Source organism: Misgurnus anguillicaudatus, chromosome 22, assembly GCF_027580225.2.
Source record: "Misgurnus anguillicaudatus chromosome 22, ASM2758022v2, whole genome shotgun sequence".
Lineage (NCBI taxonomy): Eukaryota > Metazoa > Chordata > Actinopteri > Cypriniformes > Cobitidae > Misgurnus > Misgurnus anguillicaudatus.
The window spans coordinates 31,566,629-31,585,437 of record NC_073358.2 but is presented as its reverse complement, the minus strand read 5'-3'; the positions used below and the strand labels follow the sequence as shown (position 1 = coordinate 31,585,437).

At 37.7% G+C, this 18,809-nt stretch overlaps 2 protein-coding genes and 1 long non-coding RNA gene across 4 annotated transcripts in view; all 3 read right to left on the bottom strand.

Annotated features, from left to right (window-relative positions):
* LOC129440288 (uncharacterized) overlaps positions 1-2,381 on the bottom strand; it is a 57,709-nt gene extending 55,328 nt beyond the window's left edge. Inside the window, exons 1-2 of the long non-coding RNA XR_008643071.2 lie at positions 2,283-2,381; positions 1,493-1,673 (exon numbers count right to left, since the gene is read on the bottom strand). This is a non-coding gene — a long non-coding RNA (uncharacterized lncRNA). The remainder of the gene's footprint in view (positions 1-1,492; positions 1,674-2,282) is intronic.
* A 397-nt stretch (positions 2,382-2,778) lies between these two features.
* On the bottom strand, positions 2,779-5,588 carry LOC129440289 (tubulin beta-4B chain). Its single transcript, XM_073861092.1, has 4 exons — positions 5,244-5,588; positions 4,820-4,928; positions 4,638-4,742; positions 2,779-4,006 (listed from the first exon to the last, which is right to left on the bottom strand). The coding sequence occupies exons 1-4, from the start codon at positions 5,298-5,300 to the stop codon at positions 2,940-2,942; spliced, it is 1,338 nt and encodes a 445-aa protein (XP_073717193.1). The 5' UTR covers positions 5,301-5,588; the 3' UTR covers positions 2,779-2,939.
* Positions 5,589-8,431: 2,843 nt separating this feature from the next.
* Positions 8,432-16,974, bottom strand: glipr2 (GLI pathogenesis-related 2). Of its 2 annotated transcripts, none has more exons than XM_073860507.1 (13): positions 16,798-16,974; positions 13,563-13,589; positions 13,077-13,286; positions 12,631-12,708; positions 12,098-12,280; positions 11,763-11,891; positions 11,143-11,352; positions 10,905-10,982; positions 10,646-10,827; positions 10,238-10,364; positions 9,931-10,149; positions 9,760-9,837; positions 8,432-9,548 (listed from the first exon to the last, which is right to left on the bottom strand). In XM_073860507.1, the coding sequence occupies exons 2-13, from the start codon at positions 13,567-13,569 to the stop codon at positions 9,388-9,390; spliced, it is 1,662 nt and encodes a 553-aa protein (XP_073716608.1). In that variant the 5' UTR covers positions 13,570-13,589; positions 16,798-16,974; the 3' UTR covers positions 8,432-9,387. The 2 variants fall into 2 exon arrangements, with proteins under 2 accessions (XP_073716608.1, XP_073716607.1); XM_073860506.1 differs by having other exon boundaries at positions 12,092-12,280; positions 16,798-16,971.
* Positions 16,975-18,809: the final 1,835 nt, after the last annotated feature.

Below are 18,809 nucleotides of genomic sequence, written 5' to 3'. Positions count from 1 at the left end.
CAGCAAGGATTTCTTCAAAGCCAGCTAACTGTTACATTAGGGCCATGCACAGACATTTTGAGGGGCAGTGGCCCAAACCAAAAAAAAGGGGCACTAACTGTGCATTCACACCATAGACAGTAAAAGAAAGGGACACAGCGACCCAATTGGATTCAACGGAGACAAGTGAAGTCAATTAGAAGGACGCACTTCCTGGGGGTCAAGTGTACTGCGCAAACTCAAACTGAGCTTAATGACGTATATGTCACGTGAGCAACCGGTCTGACAATTGTAAGTCTTCTGATAGCCGTGCCAAGAGAAATTTAAATCACCCACCGAATCTTGCAGAGACAGCGAGCTTGAACAGGAGCAAATTTTGGTAAGTATTCTGATTAATATTCTTTCTTGACTTTATGTCTCCACGTCCACCCGATTGCCTCATAGACAGTAAATAATTGCCTATGAGCTTCTCCTCCAGTCCATACGGTAATTTCGCTACTGTGCGACAGAGAGTCGCAGGTTATGACGCAATCGGTAGCCTATTTTTACAAAAACTGCTTCTACTGGGCCATAACGTAAGCTGCATAGTAATGGAGCATTTTATACATTTTTGTGTTTCTTTAGAAATAATTAATGGACAAATTGGCACGGCTATCAGAAGACTTACAATTGTCAGACCGGTTGCTCACGTGACATATACGTCATTAAGCTCAGTTTGAGTCTGCGCAGTACACTCGACCCCCAGGAAGTGGTGCTGACAATGGGGTAAGCAAAAAATATTGAACCTTTTTATTAAACACTAAATTCATAAAAAACTCAAGAAAAATTAGCTTACCCCATTGGCAGATTTTTTTGCTTGTTTTATGCACAAAATCACTTAAATTTTATATTTTTGGTCTAAAAACTAGACTTATTTTCTTGAGTCGTTTTGTTCATCAAGAAAAAGCATCTTAATTTAAAATTTTTTAGATATTTTTACTGAAAACAAGACAAAAATACTAAGAATTTTTTTTCTTGAAAATCATTTTTTGCAGTGTGCCATCAGTTGTGGTCTTGACCAGTCTTGAAATAAAATTCCGAGTCCTCTTTGTCTGAGACCAAGACGAGACCGAGTAAAAATGCGGTTGATTCCAAGACAAAGACTAAGACCTTTAAAAAGTGGTCTTGAGACTGGTCTTGAGACCGAGACCGGTCTCGAGAACTACAACACTAGCGGACATACATCTCAGAGAGGTCTATTTGATGTCTGCAATTTTTTTTATTGTTTGCTCATCTGCAATACGTCTCTGAGACGTTTCCTAAAATATGTCATATAGACATTGAAGAAATCTTTGATTTAGAATGTATGTAAAACAGCTCTTTAGCAGAAATATTACAGGCATACATGTTTGCTTGCTAAGTTGTTAGCAATTTTAGAAGACAGAGAGCAAATCATTACTGACTGAAATACAAAAACAAACGACCAAATTACTAATTCAGCTGATCAACAACTGAGGTAATATAATGAATCTACCTGTGAATGCAACAAACTTGGGGAACTGTCGTCTCCACTCTCCAAAGACCGGACACACGAAGTGGATTATCGGGATCTTCAGCAGAGTAGTAACAGAACACTTGGCGGTTGATGAGAAGGGTACCTCAGCCGATGAAGGCAGAAAGGCAGTAGCCACCGTGCCACCCCCCTGTGCACGGCCCTGTGTTACATGACAAAACATGTAATATACACAGCACATTAAAAGCAGATGTTATACAATTTAAAAAAATATGATAGTCTAACTGACATAACACACATGTGTACATCTACATGTGTGTGTCAATGTTGCGCTGTTGTACTGTCAGCTTACAGAAAGTCAACTGTTGATGTTACTGTGCATTTAGAGGGAGGCAACAGAAATTGTCCATGGACGTTTCTAAACACAACCAATAACTTAAGTAGGCTAACCATTACTCAATAAATGAAGCCCTCCTCTGTTTCAACTCACAACACGGCTAACTTAGTTGATTAAATGAATGTGCTTCCCCCTCTCAACCCTCATGCAATGTTCCATGAAATTGGGCCAGATTGTTAATTAATGCAATCCCCGTTGCATTGAAAGACTTTCTAGTTAATTATTAGGCCTGTCTTGATGACAAGATTTATTATTTTAAATGGTATCAATGCTCAATAAATTCTCTTCTTACATTAAAAGGGTGTGGAAACGCGTTGTTCGCAATTATGAGATAATGCAATTCAACAATATGACAAAAACAGTTAAGTTAGCAAAACCAATTTCGATGTGGAAAAACAAACACCTTTAATTTACCTTTGTGTATTTTCTGTGAAAGTCTGGCTCACCTTTACATTTCCAAACGTCCAAGCCCAATTTGTGTAACTAAATGCAACAGTAGTGAAGATCAAATGTCACGAGTGACCATTACTGTAACTCTCTATCGTCATCTAGTGGTGAGTAAATACAATTTACGCAACTTCCTTTAACAATTCAAAGATGTTTTAGTATCAATAAACAATGTCTAATATGTATAATAATTATTATTAGCCTTTTCACTTAAGTCAACTTTTTTAATTTTCCCAATTGTTCAATTATTTATTGATTTTAAATTGTTTCCTTCTAGTGTAGCATATATAGTGCATTACTGTGATAGGTAAGCTATATAAACAGCCTTTATATTATATACACTTTTCAGTTTACATTCTGTAATCACTTTTATTTCTATTTTTAACATAAAAGACAAGTTTACTTCATTTGTACAGCAAAGCAAACTATTACATTTTCATGTAAGAAATAGACAAAAAGGCACTTTAAGCAAAAGTAGATCTTTATTAGAAGATTGCTTTATGTTGCTTGTGAAACTGAAAGAGGACAGAAGAGACAAGTCAACGAACAAATTGTACGGAAAATGACAGTAAACAGAAACTTCATAAATAACAGTAAACAGACATTTTCAAAGAAATCATCTCCTTATGCAAGCTCCTCCTCTCCCTCTTCCTCAAACTCTCCCTCCTCTTCTGCAGTGGCATCTTGGTACTGTTGGTACTCTGACACCAGATCATTCATGTTGCTCTCTGCTTCGGTAAACTCCATCTCATCCATTCCCTCTCCGGTGTACCAATGCAAGAAAGCCTTGCGCCTGAACATAGCTGTAAACTGCTCAGAGATGCGCTTAAACAGCTCCTGGATGGCGGTGCTGTTGCCGATGAAAGTGGCGGCCATTTTAAGGCCACGAGGTGGGATGTCACAGACGGCGGTCTTGACGTTATTAGGAATCCACTCCACGAAGTAGCTGCTGTTCTTGTTCTGGACATTCAGCATTTGCTCATCCACTTCTTTCATGGACATGCGGCCTCGGAAAATGGCAGCTACGGTGAGATAGCGGCCGTGGCGGGGGTCACACGCAGCCATCATGTTCTTGGCATCGAACATCTGCTGGGTGAGCTCAGGAACCGTAAGGGCCCGGTATTGCTGACTCCCTCTGCTGGTGAGAGGGGCAAAGCCTGGCATGAAGAAATGCAGACGGGGGAAAGGCACCATATTGACAGCCAGTTTACGCAGATCGGCGTTGAGCTGACCAGGGAAGCGCAGACATGTGGTGACCCCACTCATCGTGGCAGATACAAGGTGGTTAAGATCACCATAAGTGGGTGTAGTGAGTTTCAGTGTACGGAAGCAAATGTCATACAGGGCTTCATTGTCAATGCAGTATGTTTCATCTGTGTTCTCCACTAACTGGTGGACGGACAGCGTGGCATTGTAAGGCTCCACAACAGTGTCTGAGACTTTGGGTGAGGGTACCACGCTAAAGGTGTTCATGATGCGGTCTGGGTACTCCTCGCGGATTTTGCTGATGAGCAGGGTGCCCATGCCGGACCCGGTACCGCCACCAAGGGAGTGTGTGAGCTGGAAACCCTGTAGGCAGTCACAGCTTTCTGCCTCTTTTCGGACCACATCCAGAACGGAGTCCACAAGCTCAGCTCCTTCCGTGTAATGACCCTTGGCCCAGTTATTTCCAGCACCACTCTGACCAAAGAGACATAATATTAAGGTAAATAAATGGCTCATGACTCCTCAACCAAGGAGTGCTAATTAAAAAAAAAAAAAGAGTTCGGAGTGTCATGTGTGTGGTTCCTCTTTTCAAAATACGTGTTCTGCGCCGAGAGATACTGTGTGCATCACGTGTAGTGCCCGAAAATAGTCCCCTTGGTTACTCTCAATAGCAGGGGACTATTTTCGAGCAGTGCGTAATATCACTACGCCTACTGCAGCCATGTTACGTCAGCAAAGTCCTTGATTTTTGCGCCAGAATGAGAGCATAGTTCCTAGCTATATCTGCCAAGAAAATCACAACTTTTAATTTTCCGTCTGTCTCATTACACAATGTAACTACAGAAGACTCAAGTTTTAAATGGGAAAAATATCGAAACTCTTTTATTATTTTTTGTTATTTTTTAGCACAATGCTAATGGTCTAATCAGATTCAATGGAGTGTGCTAAGCTATGCTAGAAATGCTAGCGCCAGACCCGAAGATCAGCTGAATGGATTCCAAAACGGTAAAAATCAAGTGTTTAACTCTAGGGGAGCTGGAAAATTAGCCTATTTAAAAAAAGTGGAGTGTCCCTTTAAGGACTTTAAGTGACATTTAAAGGCAGACTTACCAAAGACAAAGTTATCGGGTCTAAAGACCTGCCCAAATGGTCCAGATCTCACCGAGTCCATGGTTCCAGGCTCCAGGTCAACAAGAACAGCACGAGGAACGTACTTTCCACCTGCCACACAAAATGCATTGTTTATCCCATTGTTATTTCAATAATCTATTATAAAAATACAGGAAACTCATATTTACCAGTTGCTTCGTTGTAATACACATTAATCCGCTCCAACTGCAGATCACTGTCTCCATGATAAGTTCCCGTAGGATCAATTCCATGCTCATCACTAATCACCTCCCAAAACTAAAAAGAAAACGTGTTTAGACAAAAACGAACGTGTTTACATACAATACAATAATACACATACATAGCATACAATAATTTGATAAGTTCTGTCAACTGTTGCCCGTCAACAGGTGTTTAAATAAACAATAATAGGAAATCAACACTGTATCAACGACTAACGTTATTTATAGAGAGTTTAATCTCGTTTTATTTATGTTTCTTATCTACCCTGCATTAGTTGCACGCTTAAAATAAATATCAACGTTTACGTTAAGCAATGTCCCTCGCGATCACCCTTTCATTTACCGCTAAAGTTATTTAAACTCCACTTACTTTGGCACCGATTTGGTTTCCACATTGACCAGCCTGCAGGTGAACAATCTCTCTCATGGTGAACAGTTAACAAAAGAGTCACGTTAATTAAATAACAAAAGTATTTTCCGTTGGCTCTGCTGCCACACTCCAACTATGCGAAACTCACAAAACGGTTCTCAGTTTTAACGGTCACACGCAAACACAGGTGGTTGGTGGAGACGTCAATCACGCATTGTGTTCTTTTCATTGGTTGAAGGAAACGCGTTCTTATGACGTTTCTTATTTTAATTGGGTTAGCGGTGTTTTGATCGGTTGCTACTGGTTACAAAACTGCTGGAGGTCCTGCTAGAAACCGTTTCTATTGGTAACAAGAGACGCATACAAACCCGCGTTTATCATTGAATAAACCTTTAGAGAGAATCGTGTTACCAAGCACCACCACCTGCACTAAACTGTACATTGCATGTTTAGACTTGCTTGATGAATGGATTTAAATTACACATGAACTTCCTGATGAGAATTATAAGTCAAATTTTAAACGTATTAGCGTCTTTCAAAAACAAACAAACAAACAAAAACATTGTTTGTACTTACATGTTTACAGAGCAAATTGACTACTTACTTCTATGTCCTGAAAATGAACAATAAATTATTTACTTGTACAGATTTACCTTTTGGTTGGGGCAACAGCTCAAATTCCCATTTCATTATTGTCGTTGCTGGTTAGGAAAACACACGAACGCACATCTTATCTTTTTAAACCAAAATATGTATTTTTATGCATTATGTATTATTATTTTATGATTAAAAATAAACACTGGGGCATAATTTATCTATGCTAATGTTTTATTCTGACAAGGATATCAGCTTATTATGGCAATTGTATTTGCACTAATAGAAAGTCATGAATGAATTATTACAGTTGAAACATTTTCTACTGACAGACTAAAGCAAAATATATGAATATTTTAAAAACAATTTTGTTAAAATGACCCATCCACATTGCTATAAATATATTACAAATATATTTTGGGCTGTCAGAAGCACTGTGTGTCCCAGCAGAAGTGGGATGCAACACACTGGTAAATTATTTATCACAGGTGTCATACTTTGGGGGGATTCAGTTCATGTATCAGATAGGAACAGACATAGGATGAGCTAGCATAAAACAAAATGGGATTAATAGCAAGGGGAGGATGGTTTTCAACAGCAGGGAGTCTTAATGACATTACAGGACATTGGATCATGAAAATTGTTGACATGCAGACCTGTTAATGATCAGCCTTGCTCCCAGGCAGTTTTAGGCATTACAATAAATTCAGCCATAGCAAAAACATTTAAGATATATTAGTAAAAAGCTCTTCAAAAAAATAGCTTCAAGCGTAACGTTAGGGCTTGTCTGATCCTGATTGGAGGATCAAAAATTTCCTGGCAACATCTTCTATGCATAGTTCAGAATTAACTCAAGTCTGATCTCAATGTTTTCTCCACTTATTGCAAAAAAGTAGGTTTTCAGACCAAAAACGTTATGAGATGTAATAAGTTCATTGATTCAACTAAAGCAGGGGTGCCCAAACTTTTTCCAACCAATGGCCAAAAAGGGCCTGACTGAGGGCCATGGGCCAAAAGTAAATGTTGCTATGTTCTATTAAAATTAGAGTTGGCCTAATTTATAATTTTCTAATATTTAAAAAGTAAATAAGCAACAGAAAATGTTTTAGAAAATGTTTAATTAGAAATATAAACATCTGCGTTTATCCTTTTTCCTTATTTCACGTGACATACTGGCCAAATTCAAGGTCATTGCGGGCCAACTTTGGCCTGCGGGCCCTAGTTTGTGCACCTCTGAACTAAAGAAGGACAGAAATATAGCACACCAGTGTATGTCTCAGGTAGTGAGGAGTTGGGAGCCCAAACATGATAGACTGTGTACATTTATATAGTTAACTGTGTTTTGTTGTGTAAAAGCAGGAAGCGTGTAAGGTAAAACTATGCACTACATTATTGATTAACACTCAAAGTGTAATACCGACATGGGAGCAGCTGCTTTGCACACAAAGATCCACACGGCAGGTGCCTGCCAGAAATTTTGAATAGGCGAAAAAGGCCTTTGGGGTGCAACATTTCTAGCAGTGCTTGACCTAAAACAACCTTTAATATTGTTAAAAATACAAAACATTTCAAAGTAATTGATCACAGCATCTGAAGTAACTGAGTTACTTATAACCAGACTATCAATCATGTCTAAAGTTAACCTATTTGGTGAAATAATGGCTATTGCTTGCTGGGCATGCAAAATTTTACTATATATTAAGGGGACACTTAATTGCCTCTGTGATAAATTAAATGATTGATGACAACAAAAGATTATACAAAGTAACAATAAATATTGTATAATTTAACAACAGAATTACAAAATATGAACTGAAATATAGTGAGCACTATAGCTTTTTCTTATACCAGACTTACAGGTACAGTTCATATGGCAAGGCATGTGGATAATGCCTGACTTTGCTTTTACTTGCCTACTGTTGCTGGTGATTCCTATGAGGAAAGTTAACCCAGTCGGGAAAAAAAAAACTCAATTGCCCTCAATTGGCACAACAAAGAGCTCTATAGAAACGTGCTATAGAAACTTTCCCTGTGCAAGCCTCTCATTTGAGGCTCACAGTGACACATAAAGATACAGAGTGTCCAGGAAACTCAAAACAAAACTTGTTTTTCTGTTTGGAGTATCCAACATAATGTACTGTACATGTGCAGTTTGGGCTATACAGTGCGTACAGAAAGTTTTGCCTTGATGTAGCAGGAAAACATGCAGTAAATCCCTTCATAATAATATAAAAATATTTTATTTTAATACATTTATGATGAATACTGTTAGGATTAAAGGCAGCTTCTTTACCATTACTTTCATTATTTTAACTTTAAACGTAGTTTAAAATTAATGTTTGGAGCATTGTTCTTGTTCATTGTTTTGCATTTTACTTCCAATTAAAAAGTAAATTTATCATTCAGTTTTAATGATAGTGGTTTGATCACAAATATTTTATTTGAAAGCACATGGAAGAAAAAGTCATAATTTTATCTGTTCACAACCCATGTTGTATCAAAGCAGACTTACATAAAGTTTTTACATAATGTTATTAACCCAAAGTGAGCCTGCCAAAAGTGAATTTGGCAAGAAATAAAGTGCAGCAATAAAGTAATTTGCAGACATTTATTAAGAATAACAAGTATATGCTTGTTACACATGTAAATCTGTATTTTTTGACAGCTTTAACAAATGCATTGGCTTTCATTGCCTCCAGAAGATGTTAGCCACTTCTTATTCTATTACATGCATACACTCTTAGAAAGAAAGGTACACAAGTTGTCACTGGGTCAGTACCTTTACAAATATGTACCTTTGAAGTACCAGTATGTACCTTTGAGGTACCAATGTGCACCTTTTAGGTACAAAAAGTGTACCTTTTGAAAAGGTACCACCCCAGTGACAACGTTTGTACCTTCTGTAACCTTTTTTTCAGAGAGTGTATTCAACAAGTACAAGTCCTTAACCACAGTAAACATGCATGTAATACAGTTGTGCATAACTTTTAAGTTGTTCTGGATGTGTATATTCATAATAAAGGCAGAAGCTCAGGAGATTATCAAGAGAGACTATTGTGTCTGTAGCAACACAATGAAATAGAGATGTTCATGCTACATGACACCATGCAAGTCCAGTTTTGCATTCCCACCCAACCTCTCCAGGGCTTTGTGAGCAGCAAAGAAGTAAAATGCTACTTTTAAAAACCCTTTCTTTTTTGTGCTTTTTCCTGGATGTGCTTTGAAGTGCTAGACACAAGTTTCATGCAAAGCTGCCATCATCATCATCATCATCCTCAGTGAATAATGACAAAAAACTTATCACAAAAAATGTGACTTGAGAAGACTTGGCATATTAAGCAAGTCACATTGACTACCTTTATAATACTTTATAAAGCTTTTTGTGCTTTTTGAAAATAAATAATCCATGAAGCAGTTGAAATATTCTTTGGGTGACTATTCAAAAATATATATGTTCATGTAATATTCAGATGGTATTGCAAATGTGAGGGTGATAAAATAATAAATTAATTTAGTAATAAAATGTGTAAAACGCTTAGAATTCAGCAGATCACTTTCCAGCAGGTTTGACATTATCCTGAAAGTAGCCAGGGTTGGTGATGTTGCCAGGAGGTTTGTAAAAGGCCACAGTGATAAACTTGCCCTTTCCATCTGATCCCAGACCAATCCCAACTTGCTCTGAGGACCTCCAAATCATCTGTGTAAAGTTACCTAAACACACATGATAATTTTTTTTCTTTTGAAATCATGCATTATTACATTTTTTTTTAAATCGTCTTATTTTAGACACATGACACATGAAGAATTAACAAGCATTAAAAACATTGGTTATATTTTAAATAAATATTTGTCATTGTATTGTACAGCTTTATTATAATTTACCTTTTTATTTAACAATATGAATAGAAAATTAATAACTTACCAGTTCCATTTTGAAAGCCAGGGGTTGTAAAGTTGTATTTTGTATTTTCCTTGTACCATGATTCAGCAATCTCTTTTCCTTTATATAAAAAATACCATTCATCAGTGCTTTAAACTCTTAAAGTATATTAAATACTCGAAAAATATTTGGAAGATATACCGTACAACCGACCTGTTGGAGGCACCATGTTGGAGGTCCATTTGTATGACATCGTTTCTCCATGGCCTTTGCCGCTGTTCATCAGAGTATTTATGCTAATCAGATGTGCTGCCCAATCCTGAGCCTCTTTACAAAGGGTGGGGCAAAGTGAGAAAGGCCGAGCCCCATGTTGCCGTCGGTAATTGTTTTGTGCATCAAGGAGAGACTGGCGAAACTGTGATAAGTCGTGACCTTCATCACATGGAGAGAAACAGATGTTCAACCAGAATGGAAATAATTTTGTAATCCGATTCCAATTTAATCCAGTCTGAGGTCTTACCTTTTTGGCTGTTGCTCTTTGGAGATGGATGTGAATCATGTGCTGGTGGTCCAGAAGCGTGAGATGCTGAAGGCAACAGATTTGATTTGATGCTGAGAGCAGCAAGTCCTTGTCCAACTTTGTCAGCTAAACAACAAAATATGTCAGTCAAGACTGATTGAGAGAACAAAACAATCCTATTTGCATATAATTAGATATACATTTATGCAGATGCTTTTATCCAAAGTACATCCAGTACATTCAATATGCATTTTATCAGTATGCATTTGCGCTGCTTGTGCATTTTTTTGCATTTACTTTGTACAATCTCTACAACATATTTGATATTTTATTTTACAGCAGTTTTTCAGTACTCTATTTTTAATATCACATAGATTCTCTGAGTTTATTATAGTCATAAGACTCAGCAGACGGGGTGGATTTTAGGTCTACAGGGGAACCTGCTGGTAGGACGTTTCTTTCAAAATAACCAGCATTGCTGATGTTTCCTGCAGGGAGGTACTGACCCACCACAAACGTCGTGTTACCATCAGTGGCCAATCCAACTCCTAACTCCTTTGTGTCCTTCCACACCACCTGTGTGAAATGACCTGGAAAAACCACCAGAGGGCAGTGTTAGAAAAGAAACTCTAGCAAATGTTTAAGCATCACTTATTGGTGGATTTACCTGTTTTAGAGCTGAATCCAGGCCTGCTGAAGCTGTAGTCTTTTATTTCACTGTACCAGCTTTCCACCGCCTCACGTCCTGTCACATACAAACATTCAAAACACAATAACATGTCAACTAATAGACAATGGCTGATGATGGATTGCTTCGAAATAACCAAACCACCAAGATCCAGTTTTTCATAAAGAGGTTAGGCTACTGGAAAGTAATTAAGCAGAACAAGTGTCTAGACACAAACCTGTAAGTTTTTTGCTAGCTGAGCTCCATGCATAGTAAATATTTTCTCCATGCTCTCCAGTACTGTGCATGAGAGTTTTGATTGACAGCAGATGTTCCGCCCACTTCTGTGCAGAGCGACACAGGTTTCTGTTTATGTTGAGGGGCGGGGCTCCATGCTTTTTGCGGTATGTGTTGTGAGTCTGTAGGAATTCGGTTTCAAAGCTTCTGTCTGGTACAGACAAACACAAAAGGGAATTTGATGTTCAGAAAGACAAACAAATCCAATGCTGAATGGGATGTTGAAAATACATCTGTTATATGCTTTAAAGCGTAACGTGAAAGACGAGCTTCAATGCCAGACTAGAAAGAAACAGAACTAGAAATGAACAAAAATATTTTGTTTGTTTTTAGGGTAGGTACTAGGTAGATAAATAAAGGTGAGTTTTCCCACGATCTTCGCATTTTTAGTATACACGTTATGTAGTAATAAATACAAGAGGACACCATTGGAGTACTGAACACAAAATGTAAACACTTTAAATGGTGTAATATTTAGAATAATGCAATAAATAGTTTAAATACTACTTTTTTATTCAACATCAACATTTATAAGAAACACATTTAATTTTTAGGTCTTACCCATGGAGGTGCTGTTCTCACAAGGCTCTCTCCTACCTCCTAGTGGTGATGTTGCTGCATTGCGAGGATGTGAAGGAATTCTGTCTGAATGCATGTTTGATGCACCATGTGCTTGTCCCACTTTGTCAGCTAAAAGTGATGTCAGATATTTTAAATATTTATTATATATGTAATAACCAACAACACCCCTTCCATTTATAATATAACGTATAATATAAAATTTGGACACCACTTTTAATTTTAGGAATTTATGAACGTTTTTATTAAAACTTTATTAATTTATTTAATTTTATTAAATCTTCTTCTGTACTATGTGAAGTACCACTTACCTGTACCAGTACCAGTAGATTTAAGGTCTACAGGGGAGCCGGCTGGTAAGACATTCCTCTGAAAATACCCAGCATTGGATATATTTCCAGCAGGAAGGTACTGACCCACCACGAACGTTGTGTTTCCATCAGTGGCCAATCCTATCCCTAGCTCCTTTGTGTCCTTCCACACCACCTGGGTAAAGTGACCTAGAGAAGCATCAGATGTTAGTGTTGGTTAGTGTTGCAAAGTTTTGTAAACCACACTGTAACAAAATTATTTTGGCACTTTTTAAGTTTAATCAAATTTTTAAGTTTAATCAACTTGGATTTACAAGTTATTTTAACTGTATTGACTAGTGATGAGTTGCTGTAGTGTATAAAATAAAGTTGACATAACTAAAGCAAATTCAACTTTATTTATTAAGTTACCACAACTCATCACTTGTCAAGATAGGTAAAATGACTTGTACATCCTAGTTGATTAAACTTAAAAATGTAAGAGCAAAAATACATATATTTTTTTAAAGGGCACCTTAAACAATTTCAGGGGGAAATACCTGTTTCAGAGCTGAACCCCGGTCTGCCAAAATTATAGTGCTTGATTTCTTTGTACCAGCTTTCCACTGCTTCACGTCCTAAACAAAGCAAAGTTAAAGTTATATTTTACATTCTGCTAAAAGATGAGAATGGTTCACACGGTACAGATGTCCAATTTGGTACTAAATAATAGTGTTTTAAGACCTGCATAATGCATGGTACATAATGGGTATATTAATCATTCAAAGATACATTGTACCTCAGTGGTATATATTGGCACCTAAATGGTACATAGGAATTTTGCAAAGGGTATCCAGTGACAACTTTGATTTATTTCATTTATTTCTGTGTACTTGATCACATACTGATCAAGTAAGTGATTTGCCTCCTGTTCTCATGAGTATTTTGGAGAAAAATGCACCTGCTACAGTTATAAGGATTTTGTAAACAGAGCTGTAAAGCTGACCTGTGAGTTTTGTGGTTCCTGAACTCCAAGCATAATATAGATTTTCCCCATAGTCCTTCTGGCTATGTTTGAGGGTCTTGATTGACAGCAGGTGCTCCGCCCATGCCTGCGCAGAGCGACACAGGTTTCTGTTTATGGCGAGGGGCGGTGCTCCATGTTGTTTGCGGTATGTGTTGTGAGTCTGTAGGAACTCGGTCTCAAAGCTACTTCCTGAAAGAACACAAAGTTTGTTGTGCACAAAGTTTCAATTTTAACTTTAACATTTTTATCACTTTTCAGAAATAAGCCAAATGAACTGGCATTTAAAAAACTATAGTCCTTGTCTTTAGTTACATTTAAATAGATATTTTTCCTGGGTAGTTGTATTCACTGCCCTGAGATAATAAAAGAGACCTAAAGTAACAAAGATGTTTTAGCTAATCCCATGATAGAGCCAAAATATATTTAGTGGAAATAAATTTGAGATTGAAGAAAGTCTAAACTCACCTGCCATCCATATAACTACGTGAAAGACTATGAAACAAAAAGATAAACATGCATTTAGCTAAACCAGTTGAACCACAATGACCATTTTTAAAGAGATAAGAAATCTAACAGAAGGACCACTCCCACTGCTTCTATGAAAGAGATATCCTTAAAAAATTTACAACATACAGTTACTGTGGACTTCAAGCACAGCAGAATATATTTAAATGTGAATCTTTATGCAGATATTGCTGTTTTAAATAAATAGTAAAACATTTTCCAACCAAAAAATATAACATTGAACAATGACATGACAATAGAACACAAAGGGGAGTGTAAACGCTTACCACTATTCTTCTACCTCTTAATCACTTGATAGCATATGTTTTCTTAACCCTTATAAGTCCCTCGGGGTCAAAATGACACCCAAGCCACTTTTCTTTAGTTAAAAAATGGTTTCCTTTATCTCAGTGGGATGAGATTTTGTTACATTTCTACATAACTGTCAATATTCATATTAAAAGAACTGGGCTTGATTCGGTCGTTCTGAAGATGTGTCATTTTTTTCCCACAAAAGATGTCCTTGGGGGCAAAAGGACCCCCAAGGACATAGAAAATGTAAAGAAAATCCCTTTTTTATTTGTCAAAAAATATTAATGCATCCAGAATAAATCTGAAAATGTCCTTTCTAATGTTTATATATACATAAAATCACAAAATGTCTCTATGGGCCACTGCTGGCGAAATGATTTATTTCCTAAACTGTAATTTTCTAACCAGCAGATGGCTGAATTCAACACATAACATCAAGATCAATATCTAGAAACTATTTAAATCAAATTTCGATCATAATTTAAATAAGAAAATTAGTTGTTTGATCGACTGTGCTAACAGATTCAACAAAAATTTGGAACGGTCTTTTTCAGACTGCAAAAAACACTCAAAGAAGAAGTAAATCAGTTACAGTAGCCATATGTCAGGTATGAAAAGTTTTGGGATTAAAAATCCTATAAAAATACACCAATGAATACTCTTATTCTGTGTAATTGTAAAGTTTTGTCAGTGAGCCGTCATTATTCCATTATGATGAGCCTTGTGTTCTACAAAGGTGGTATGGTTTAATAGTGTTAGGCAAGACAAGCATATATGTCAGGAAAAGCAATGTCTGGCCATATGCCAATGTCCACAGACTATTGGTTGTTTGGCAAGTTGTTAGGGGGCGTGCACACCAACGCCTTCACGCCCGCGGCTGGCGCATGTTTTCAATTGTTTTCAATGGAAGCTCAGCGTTTTTTAAATAAGCCAGCAACTAGCGGTTTTCTTCCGCACTGAAAACCGGCGCCTGGCGGTTTTTCCGCACTCAGCGCTGAGCGCCAAGAGTTGAGAAATGTTCAACTTTGGAAGAAAAGCTCAGCTCGTCAATGTCAGTTCTCACGGGGCCGTCCAATCACAGTGGAGGATGGGCGGGACAAGTATCACAGCAACCAACCGTCTCACAGCTGACGTATCAGAGCTACCAAAGCGCTTAGCTGAAGAAAGCTGGCACTCAGCTGAAAAACAGCTGGCATTTGGCGTCCTCAAGGCGTTTTCAGCCGCGTTTAAAAGTTTTGGTGTGTCCAGCCCCTTAGGGTCACTGTTAAGGTCAATTCAATTTAAGCTGATAATAGTCAGTTTTACTGGCGTTTTCGCAACAGCCGCTATAAAAACCAGACATTTTGTTGAACGTTTTGCCACTCAACAGGGTGAGCTCCGGCGTGGTCATGTGGAAAAGTGACGTCATTGCATAGCCTTTATATAATTATTATCATTAAATATTTATATATTTTTTGTAATCACTCTATCAATTTGACCCCCAAGGACCTTTCTCGTGGGTTCACAGCAGTCTAGTTTGCCGCTTGAACATTTTGAGTTTACTCGCTTCATTCACGCGGGAAAGCCGCACATGAAATTCTAGTCATCGAGACATTCACGCGGAAAGTCACGTCATGGGAGGGGCTTCTGCGACTCCGCTCGCTTCCTGTAATCACGTCACTACTAGAGCAAGTTCCTGATTTGTTAACGCGGCACGTTTTTCCGCCAAAGTTCAAATTTTTCAACTCTAGACACGCGAATGAGGTGGAATCGCGTCTGCCACGCGAAACGCCTTATGCTACGTACACACCAAAGCTGGTCATCGCGTTACTCGCTCTAGATTACTCGCGGGATTTAACTTCGTGTCATGCGAATCTTCTGCTCGAGTTGAATATTTTCAACTTGAGACGAATAGCGCATGTTTTTCGCGGCAAACCGCGTCATTTGCATTGCCCAGCGAGGACACATCTGATCGTGTCTTTGCATTGACTTTGTATGTAATCTACTCACGCAAATCGTTGAACTCGCGTCTGGTGTAAACCCACAGTCATTCGCGCCGCGAGACCTCCAGACGCACGTCAATGCGTCTTCACATTGACTTAACATTGAAATCACTCGCGCTTGACACCTTTAACGCGGTTGGTGTGAACGCGGCATTAGTGTAAACAGGAAAATCAGGGCTTATGAGGGTTAAATAACTTTTATATACTGTAGGTATTAATGACTAAAAAGCATTTTTATAGATGACTGCCTACCAAAACATAGGATAACTTTTTTGTGTGCATGCAGAGACCAATAGGATCTCACTATCCTACAATAAATGAAACAATAAAATATTTGTTTCATCAAACAAACTAACAATGCATTAAAACATTTACGTAACAGTTCAACAAAATGTCATTTCTGTGAATTTCAATTATGGGTTTCAGTTCTGTATTTTAAGAGTATTTGCGTCATTGTGTTTAGGTGACAGGAAATCATCATGCTTAGTGAAAAAGCAAAGGTGTTACTCTTGATTTGACACATATTAAACTGCTCTGAAAACAGAAGTAGGCTTTAATTTAGAGTCAGGCAACTAAACCTAACACACATTGTGTTCCACATGTGTGGTAATTTGCATATAGTCAAGCCAAAATGACAATTAAGTGTAACCCTTCCACATCCAATACTGCACCTTGGAACAATGGATTCCTTAGTTTTTGTATCTGTCACCTAATGTCCTTTACAATTCAAATGACACATATTCTGTATGAAAGCTAAATGCTTTCACGTTCAGTACACTTTGCAATTGATGCAATTGATGCTGTATTTGCAAATATTTGTAAATGGAATAGGCAGTAGCCTACTGTACTATTTACTGTTATGTGTAAACGAATTCATACAGTCATTAATAAGTCATGCATACCTGTCTAGAAGAAAGCAGGAATGTGTCTTCCTTAAATGTTAATTCCTCCCTCTCTCTCTATTTTCTCTGCATCTTGCTGTCTTGCTGTGAATGTACGTGCTATATATCCGCCAAAAGCTGCAACGCCCTCAAGACCAGGAAAGAGTGTGCTGATGAAACCTCTTTTAACACACACACACACACACACACACACACACACACACACACACACACACACACACACACACACACACACACACATAAACACGTGCACACGCGCACACACATCCGCGCGCTCACACACACACACAAACTAACACAAGCATGTTCATTTTACTATATTAATAGGGCATCTCATAGACATCAAGGCTAATGGTATTTTCTACATTCTTAACCTGAACACAAACCTGTTCACTTTAAGCAAAACATGCTTTGGCCCATTTCTTGGCACTTTTTAGTCAAATATCTTTACAAGTTGCTTTCAAACATGCATGACATCTTATTTGAACGCTACCAAAAAACAAGGTTGGGGTTCGGACTTGTTCTGTCATGTGCCATTTTTCAAGTTCATGTTTTATCTTTTCTTCTTTCCATGTTAATGCTCATCCCTCTCAACTCTCTCAACTTTCAGTGCTCAACTCTATTGCGCTTACACTTCCTGTGTTGCTTGACTGTTTTCACCCAACAAGTCGAGCTTTGTCGTAATGTTGAACACACCACAATTTCACAATTCTGTCAGAAATGAAAGGTTTTTAAAAAGATCACAGAAAAATGTAAAACAAAATATAAACGTCAAATACTACGGTACAGTATGCCTGAAAAAGAGTTAATATGAAACATTTTTCTGAAGTGTTTGTCATGCTTACTCAGAACCATCTTGGTGTGTCAGATCTGTCATCTAGTGGGTAGCACCTGTGGAAATGGTCTTTATTTTATCGTATATATAGCCTAGGTTCATCATTTCTGAGAGTTAAACCAATCAATATAGCAAAGCTATCCTGGCCCCTGATGCCTTTTGTTCCATTGTGTGAGTTGGTGGCCTTTTGTTCATTATTCAATTAATAGCTTGAGTCAAGACTAAATCTTAGGGCCAATGTGTGAACTTTTCTTTATCCTTATGATGAAGAAGTGGTCTCTTTATTGCGTGACTGTAACCTTGCTTTTATGTTTATATTGTAATCTGAAGGCATTGTGCCACTAGTAGTAAGCTCGGATTTGAAGACTTATGCTCATCGCTATCTGCAATACTGCCAAGTCTCCTGGCCTTCGCTAAAAAAGATTTCCAACACACCTTATTATGTGCACCTTTAGGTCATGTCCCAAACCGGTTTTTCCTGTCGTTTCCTAAACTTTGCCAAAAATTAAAGTTAAATTACCTGTTTTCAAAATGTGACAGTGCAAATTGATACATTAAATTGACTGTAGAGCATATGTATACTGTAAAGCTTCTTATTTAACTTTTTACAAGGAATGAAAAAAGGCTGCTCATTTTACAAAATAATTTAGATTTTGTTTTTATAGTTCAGAGCTGCAAACATCCTCTTGACCTTTTAAAAGATAAAACACACCACAAGCAGATACATTATGACGCTTCCTGTTTCCCTTACTTCATGAGTAGTTTAGTTCCTTGCCATTTTAAAGGGGACATATCATAAGAATGACTTTTTTTCATGTTTAAGTGCTATAATTGGGTCTCCAGTGCTTCTATCAACCTAGAAAATGTGAAAAAGTACCAGTAACTTTTGGTAAACTATTCTCTGCAAGCATGTGAAAAAATAGGTCATTGAAATTTGGTTCCCCTTGTGATGTCAGAAGGGGATAATACCGCTACTTAATCTGCACTATCCAACCACGGCACTGCCATTTAGTGCAGCGATCAGCTTATTTGCATTTAACAGGAAAGAACCAAAAACGGCACATTTTTGCTTACACCTACAAAGTGTCAATTTTAATATGTTACAATATCTATATGGTATTTTGAGCTAGAACTGCACATACGTACTCTGGGGACATAAAAGATTTATTTGATATCC

Excerpts from the sequence above, each read along its gene's own strand:
- LOC129440289 (XM_073861092.1), bottom strand. The coding sequence starts at position 5,300 with ATGAGAGAGATTGTTCACCTGCAGGCTGGTCAATGTGGAAACCAAATC. Across the intron at positions 4,929-5,243 it reads GAAACCAAATCGGTGCCAAA|TTTTGGGAGGTGATTAGTGA; the intron begins GTAAGTGGAGTT and ends TTTTCTTTTTAG. Across the intron at positions 4,007-4,637 it reads CTTTAGACCCGATAACTTTG|TCTTTGGTCAGAGTGGTGCT; the intron begins TCTTTGGTAAGT and ends TAATATTATGTC.
- glipr2 (XM_073860506.1), bottom strand. Across the intron at positions 12,709-13,076 it reads AGGAACCACAAAACTCACAG|GACGTGAAGCAGTGGAAAGC; the intron begins GTCAGCTTTACA and ends TGCTTTGTTTAG. Across the intron at positions 9,838-9,930 it reads CAACATGGTGCCTCCAACAG|GAAAAGAGATTGCTGAATCA; the intron begins GTCGGTTGTACG and ends TTTTATATAAAG.